Source organism: Andrographis paniculata, unplaced genomic scaffold (genome assembly GCF_009805555.1).
Source record: "Andrographis paniculata isolate CXL003 unplaced genomic scaffold, ASM980555v1 Contig12END, whole genome shotgun sequence".
NCBI lineage: Eukaryota > Viridiplantae > Streptophyta > Magnoliopsida > Lamiales > Acanthaceae > Andrographis > Andrographis paniculata.
Window position 1 is genome coordinate 4,231,611 of NW_026137402.1, and position 7,435 is coordinate 4,239,045.

Genomic DNA, 7,435 nt, shown 5'->3' on the forward strand with positions numbered 1-7,435 from the left:
TTTATCCATTAAATTTATACTTCTTTTTGTTGGTCCATATAAAAAATATATTTTTTATTTATACAAATTAAATATTTATACAATCAATTTAAGAACATAAATTTTATAGACAAAAGAAAATAGCTTATTTTTTAAAAATGTAATTTGTTTAAATATATAATAATAGATTTTATAATTGTCCAAACACAAAATATTTATTTTTTTTTTTTCACTATATATGAGCTCGTTATAAGTTACTAATACCTTTATATTTATAATTATTTATATCAATATCTTGCACTAATTTTACAAATCATAAAGAATAAAATAATCTCTACATACTTACATACCAAAACTATAGTTAACTATCACTAAAATATAATATTTATTAAAATTTTTATGTAAAAAAAAAATAAAAAAATATTTACTTTTTATATTAATAGAGAAAATATCATTCTATTTTAATAAAATCTCACATAAAATACAATTCTTTTTCAGAATATCAAAATTTTTTAAAATTTCTAAAGCTTTTACTATTCTAAATTCCAAACCAAACTCTCAAACTCACAGACAAACAAGCGCCCTATAAATTCAATCTCCCATTGAAGAAACGCCCGCCCGGGGCAAAGAGACAACCTCATTCCAGAAAGAACGTTGAGTTAATGTTCATGTACCTTAGATCCCTCAAAGAAGCTCTGCAATTCCACGCCCTTTCCATTAAATCCGGCCGCCGTCCGCCGGTCGCCGCCGCTAACAACCTCATACATCTCTACTCCAAACACGGCCTCACTCATGACGCCCGCAAGGTGTTCGACGAAATGCCTCAACGAAACATCTTCTCATGGAACACCATACTCCACGCTCACGTCGCCGCCGGAGACTTCGATCGAGCGAAAGCTGTATTCGATTCTTCGCCATGCAGAGATTCCGTTTCGTTCAACACAATGATCTCCGGCTACGCTCATTCCGGCGACGAGAGCGACGCCGTTGAGTTATTCGTTCGCATGCAGTCCGAGGGCGGCGATGCAGCTCGGGTCGACGAGTTCACGGTGTCTATGATGCTCAATTTAGCGGCCAATTTGGGAGGTCCGGTTTTCGGGAGAGAAATGCATTCGATTGCGGTGAAGACCGGGAACGACTCGAGCGGATTCGTGTCGAGCGCTTTGATATATATGTATTCCAATTGCGGCTTTTTTCCGGATGCATGCCGCGTCGTCGACGATCATTATTGTCGCGATTCGTTTGTGAAGAACGCGTTGCTCGCCGCGTGTTGTCGGGAGGGCGAAATGGGAATGGCGAGGGAGGTATTCACTCGAAATCCCGATTTGAACGACGTCGTGTCGTGGAACACGTTGATCTCTGGGTACGTTCAAAGCGAGCGTGACGAGGAAGTGGTGGAGATGTGCGTGCGCGCGATCGAGTCGGGAATACGGTGGAATTGTTACACGTTTGCCGCTTTGTTGTCGGCTTGCGGCGCGTTGAGGTGGTCGAAGCTCGGGAAGGAAGTTCACGGTCGAGTCTTGCGAGACGGGATTTTTTCGAATCCGTATTTGAGTAGCGGCGTCGTCGACGTGTACGCCAAATGCAGTGAGATGAGGTACGCCGAGCGCGTGTATAGAGTATGTGGACAGGGGAACGTATTCGCAACGACTTCGATGATCGTCGGATATTCGACGAAAGGAGACATGTTGAGCGCGAGACAACTCTTCGACATGTTGCCCAATAAGAATTTCGTCGTGTGGACGTCGATCATTTCGGGCTACGCAAAGCTCCAACGATGCGAGGAAGCGTTCATTTTATTCCGCGAGTACGCGGTGACAACGTTTCCCGATTCGGTGATACTCGTCGTTATGCTCTCCGCTTGCGCGACGTCGGCGACGGTCGGCGCGGGGAAGGAAATCCACGCGCACATGTTGAGGACGCGAACAACTTTCGACGAGAAAGCGACGAGCGCATTAATGGACATGTATTGTAAGAGCGGAGTCTTATCGTACGCGAAGCGAGCGTTCGAAAGATTTTCCACCCCCGACATCGTCGTGTACAACGTCATGATCGCAGGATTCGCCCACCACGGGCACGACGTCGAAGCGATCGAACTTTTCGACGAAATGGTCGATCGAGGGATAAATCCCGACGCCGTCACATTCGTCGCGCTTCTCTCCGCCTGTCGCCACCGCGCGCTAGTTGAGAGGGGCGAAAGCTACTTCTCGTCGATGATTAAAATCTACGGGATCGAGCCGGAGATGGATCACTACGCGTGCATGGTCGACTTATACGGAAGGTCGAACCGATTCGAGGAGGCGGTCGCGTTCATCGAGAGAATGCCGGTGGAGCCGGATCCGATCGTGGCGAGCGCGTTTCTAAGTTGTTGCCGGAATGTCGAGGCGACGAGGAAGGTGGAGGGCAAGTTGTTGGGGGCTGAGGGGGGCGGAGACCCCCACGGGGGGCGGTATGTACAAGTGGCGAGGGCATACGCGCGGGGAGGCTTGTGGGCGGAGATGGGCCGGGTGATGAGGGAGATGAGAGGGAGGGAGGTTAAGAAAGTCGCCGGATGTAGTTGGGTGCACGTCGCTGGCGGCGTCCATACGTTTATTTCCGGCGACCGGTCGCACTCGCAGGCGGAGGCGATATACCGGACGTTGGATTGCCTGACGGGCAGGTCGGAAGAGGAAAGAAATGAATTTTTTTTGGATGTTTAGTTATGATATTACTTTGAACGATGAGAAATTTTCCCGTATAGTTTTTTTTTTCAACGACGTTGAGTCATTTTTTAAAACACATGTGATTATGATGCATAAAATTCGTAGCATAACCTATATGCAATGTGTTATGGTTATTGGAGTAAATCATGCAAATAATAGGGAAGGAGAAGACCATTTTCATTGAAGAAAACATATAGAGGTTCACAAATTAATTTGCTTACAGTAAGAGGCGCGGCGAGTGTCGACAAAATTCAGTATGCTGGAACCGTCGCCCTGTAAAACTACTCGGCCGTCTTCCATGTAGACAGCGCCGTCTGCATGCTCGAGTTCTTCCAACCTGTGAGTTACCCAAAATGCTGTAGTTCCGGGTGAACTAGCCAAGGAGCTTTTCACGGCTCTTATCACCCCGACCTACGACAAATTACTCTTGTTATGCAATGCAATCATCCAACTCCAAAACTATAAATAACCACGCATATAAGTGTATATATATTTGTAAATGTACTTGATCGCCTTCATCCAGGAATGATGTGAGTTCATCGAGCAACAATACTTTGCAGGCTTCTGCTAGAGCCCCGGCAATGGCGACCCTTTGCTTCTGGCCACCGCTAAGAGTTTGAACTGGTCTCTAGAGGAGTGCAATTGCTAGTTAAATATACCGACTAATTCTTAGGTTAAAATAAATTTATGTTTTCTTGACGTGCCTGCAAATACTTAGACATGCCTACAGCATCCAAAGCTTTAGCCACTTTCGACATAATCTCACCATCTGTTAGATTGAATTTGCCGAGGCCAAATGCCACATCTGCCTCCACAGTCGGCATAACCACCTGCAGACAAAATGAAATCCTTTATCCTAGACGACAATTTTATGTGACCAGTAAATTATCTTCGTCTAGAAAGCCTCAAGGTGCTATAAAGATATGCCCAGAAAGGCACCAAACGAGAAAGTAGAAATTATAAAATTTAATTAGAAAAAGATTACTCCCTTCGTCCATTATTTCTAATTTGCGAGATCCTAAAACATTTACAATTTTTTCCTTATTTCCACAGTTTTTTCTCTCTTACCCTTTTAAATACACTTTATAAAATCATTTCAGACAAAAGTAAGGCAATGGTAATAAAGACTATAAAAATAATCACACTAAAAGCAAAGGTAGCAAACAAAATGGGATATGGAGAGTATAATTTTACTTACTTTGATTATTTAGGAGTTGATACAGTTTGGTTATTTATAAATATAAAAGTATTTGATATTCGAACAGAATCAAACAAATATTTGAAATTGTAAATCGTATTTGTACTGAAATTTTTGGTGTTTGATTAAGAGAAAATATTTGCAAATATTTCAAATCGAATCGACTACAAGTACATATATTTCTAATGGTGAGAACATATTAATATAAATATTTAATAATATTTAATTATGTTTAAATATATTTAGAAGCAATATATTATATTTATGGAAATATGCGTAGGATTCGTAGGATTCTTGTCTTATTTAGACGATTTGTATATCCCTATAAATATATCGTATTCTTATGATTGAAATAGAAAAATTCAGTTTCATATTCTAACATGGTATCAGAATCAAATTCTCTCTGGGTACCTCCATGACCCGTTATATCCCGTATATATTTCTATATTTTATTAATGGATTAGCTTTTTTATCCACGATCATGTTGTTATTTTCATGTTGTCTCCGTCTTTACTACTCCACTTATAGAGTCTACTTTCGACTCTAACGCTGTTGAAAGCCTTGTTTTCAACTCTAACTCTATTGAGAGCGATGGCGTTTTGTTTTCGACTCTAGCTCTGTTGTGAGCGAGCGAATCCGGTTTCCGACTCTAGCTCGATAGAGTGAGCGAGTCCTGTTTTCGGCTCTAGTTCCGTTGTAAGCGAGCGAGTCCTGTTTTCAACTATAACGGTGTTGAGAGTTCTGCTTCTGACTCTGATTCAGTGGACGGCTATACTACTTTCAGTCGATCTTGGCGAATTCAAATTCGTACATGGAAGATCTCGGCTATATCTTTTTCGGTCATTTTTTACAAACTCAAGTTTGTTCCATCATATCTTGAGTTTGAGGAGGGGTGTTAAATTATATTTAGAAGCAATATATTATATTTATGATAATTATCTTATTTAAGAGATTCGTAGGATTCTTGTCTTATTTAGACGATTTGTATATCACTATAAATATGTACGTATTATTATGATTGAAATAGAAAATTTCAGTTTCATATTCTAACAAATTATATAGTATAATTTGGTTCAGTTTGATTATAGGTCTTTTTAGATTTATTGAACTCAATTCGATAAATCCAAAAAAAATTAAAAATGAAAACCGAATCGAATCAAACAAATATCTAATATTTAATATTTGTAATTGAGCCAAAATTCCTCAACTAATCTAAAATTCAATTTGGCGAGTCAATGGTTCGGTTCGAATATTTTGCTCAGCTATAGTTATTGTCCTAAATCAGTGGGTGTCTACTAGAGAGGACTACTTCTAAGAATTTAATAATCTATTTCTCTCAATATTTGCATAATATTTCTCTTTCTATATATGTGTTTATTTATATACCTCTTTCGCTATTTATTTATTACCATTTTAGTATTTCTTTACCCCACAAGTGTATTGCATTTCTTCCCACTAGCCTCTAGAGATATTCTACATGGCCCTTACATTGACAACACTGAGCTTATGTATGCAGTTATTGGACTCTTTGAACAAGAATTTTTGGAATATCCTTGATGCCAACACAAATAATAGGAATGAGTGAAAATTTTGAGTATACTACATCAAAATGTGCTAGTGTTTCTTAATCCATCCAAACAAACAGAGGACTACCAGTATCTAGACCACCACGTAGGGGTGCCACTTGGCATCAAACCAGTCACCGTTTCCACATTGAGGGAGGTCTATCATTTCTCGCAAGACCAAGGGACTAATACCAAATGACTGGAATAAATTCAAACCACTATGTCGAAATTTTAGATTGATAGAAAGGCCACAACTTTCATTAATCAATGCAAGTTAGACATGGACATAGCAGTCTCCATCATCTCCTAACCCATCTCTGAAACTAAGGATAAATCATCCCATGAGTAGAAAGTTCGACCATAGACTGTTAACAGGCCACGCTGAGTCATATTCCTTTAACTTGACAAAAATGTATGTGCCCGGAATTATGAGCAGTATACATCTCAAAACCTAAATTCATTTCGTGCACATTAAACTAAAAACGTGTTCTTTCACTCCAAAACTATGCGGTCATCATGATCTTCTTCATTCCTCTCTCCTCTCTGACTCACTATCGATAGAAACAACAATATCATCCAGCATAACAACAACGATATCTTCCCTAAAACAATAGATTTACTTATTCAGAATGTCTAACCAAACCAACTCTTTCTGGCTGTAAAATAACCATGCATCAGAAAGGAAAAAGAAAAAAACAAACAAAACAAAAACAGAAACAGAAAAAAACCAAAAAAACAAAACTTTTCGACATATCTTATCAAAAAATTACAACGTGGCCCATTATCATAGATTGAAACAAGCTTATACCTGGTATGATTTAACATTTTTTCACCGGTGATGTGTGGTCATAACAATATATCTGACACTTTTGTGGGTAAGAAGTTCAAAGATTAACTATTATCTTTACAATCACCTAGAGTTGTTAAACGAGCGAAGCAAGTTTGAGCCTATGTTTTCAAGGTTGACTCGAACATGCTATCGGTGCAAAGTTGACTTTGCTTGTCTAGGATTTGAGCTAAAACGGTAGTAGCTCAAGCTCAGCTCATTAAGTTCAAATTCAAATGTTATTAATAATTACAAATTTTGATATAAAAAATTATATCCACTATATTAATATATAAAACGATATAAATATACTATGTTTATCTCTATAAATGAGTCAAGAGCAAGCTTAGCTTGATTTAAAAGCCTCTATTACCTAAGGCATATTAATGGAAAGCAACAAACATATGTATAACTGTGAACTTTCAGAATCTTACAAATGTAACATTTTTAACAGCGGGAAAATTGAGCATGCCCTAATTTTGCAATTACTAAAACCAACCTGATGATCAGGATTCTGAAACACAAAACTCCTCGGTTTGCTTACTCTCACATATCCACTGCTTGGATTTAATAAACCACCTAAAACCTGCACAAATTTCAACAAGAACAACTAATTGAGCCTTAATGAACCGAAAGTCTCCAATAGACGAAAAATCTGCGCAAAAATGTAGATTAAAAGGAAAAACTGGATAGCATTTACATGAAACAAATGAATACCTTTAGGAGAGTCGATTTCCCGCAGCCATTGGGTCCCAGAAGCATCCAGAACTGTCCAGCGGGTATGTTGAGCGAACAATCATTTAAAATCGGTAAAATTCTTCCCTGACGAGTTCTGACCGAGTAGCAGAGATTCCGACACTCTATCGCAAAATTATCGGGCGCAGCGGCGGCAGTATCAACGGCGACGGAACTATTTCCGGTGGAATGAGAGCGGAGGAGAGGGAATTGCACCGCCGCGGTGCCGGTGGTTCCAGCAAGTGCCGTGCAATTCATTCTCCCCCTCAAACGGACGGTTCGTAGCGGTAAATAAATTGTGAATAAATATAGTTACATACTGAAATTTAGGGCCCATGTATAATTTGTTTTTTTTTAATAATTGATACACTGTAACACTTAACTCACTCAAATGAATATATTCTGAAATTTTGAATTCGACTAAAAATGC

The 7,435-nt window shown here is 39.3% G+C and overlaps 2 protein-coding genes across 2 annotated transcripts; one reads left to right on the top strand and one right to left on the bottom strand.

The window, feature by feature from the left end:
* The first annotated feature begins 557 nt into the window (after positions 1-557).
* On the top strand, positions 558-2,815 carry LOC127254109 (putative pentatricopeptide repeat-containing protein At3g18840). Its single transcript, XM_051279012.1, has one exon. The coding sequence runs from the start codon at positions 642-644 to the stop codon at positions 2,676-2,678; it is 2,037 nt and encodes a 678-aa protein (XP_051134969.1). The 5' UTR covers positions 558-641; the 3' UTR covers positions 2,679-2,815.
* Positions 2,816-2,841: 26 nt separating this feature from the next.
* Positions 2,842-7,299, bottom strand: LOC127254135 (ABC transporter I family member 10). The gene is made up of 5 exons (XM_051279047.1): positions 6,988-7,299; positions 6,770-6,856; positions 3,386-3,511; positions 3,187-3,309; positions 2,842-3,092 (listed from the first exon to the last, which is right to left on the bottom strand). The coding sequence occupies exons 1-5, from the start codon at positions 7,261-7,263 to the stop codon at positions 2,883-2,885; spliced, it is 822 nt and encodes a 273-aa protein (XP_051135004.1). The 5' UTR covers positions 7,264-7,299; the 3' UTR covers positions 2,842-2,882.
* Between the last annotated feature and the right edge of the window lie 136 nt (positions 7,300-7,435).

Excerpts from the sequence above, each read along its gene's own strand:
- LOC127254109 (XM_051279012.1), top strand. The coding sequence starts at position 642 with ATGTTCATGTACCTTAGATCCCTCAAAGAAGCTCTGCAATTCCACGCC.
- LOC127254135 (XM_051279047.1), bottom strand. The coding sequence starts at position 7,263 with ATGAATTGCACGGCACTTGCTGGAACCACCGGCACCGCGGCGGTGCAA. Across the intron at positions 3,310-3,385 it reads GCATGTCTAAGTATTTGCAG|AGACCAGTTCAAACTCTTAG; the intron begins GCACGTCAAGAA and ends GCACTCCTCTAG. Across the intron at positions 3,093-3,186 it reads TCCTGGATGAAGGCGATCAA|GTCGGGGTGATAAGAGCCGT; the intron begins GTACATTTACAA and ends AATTTGTCGTAG.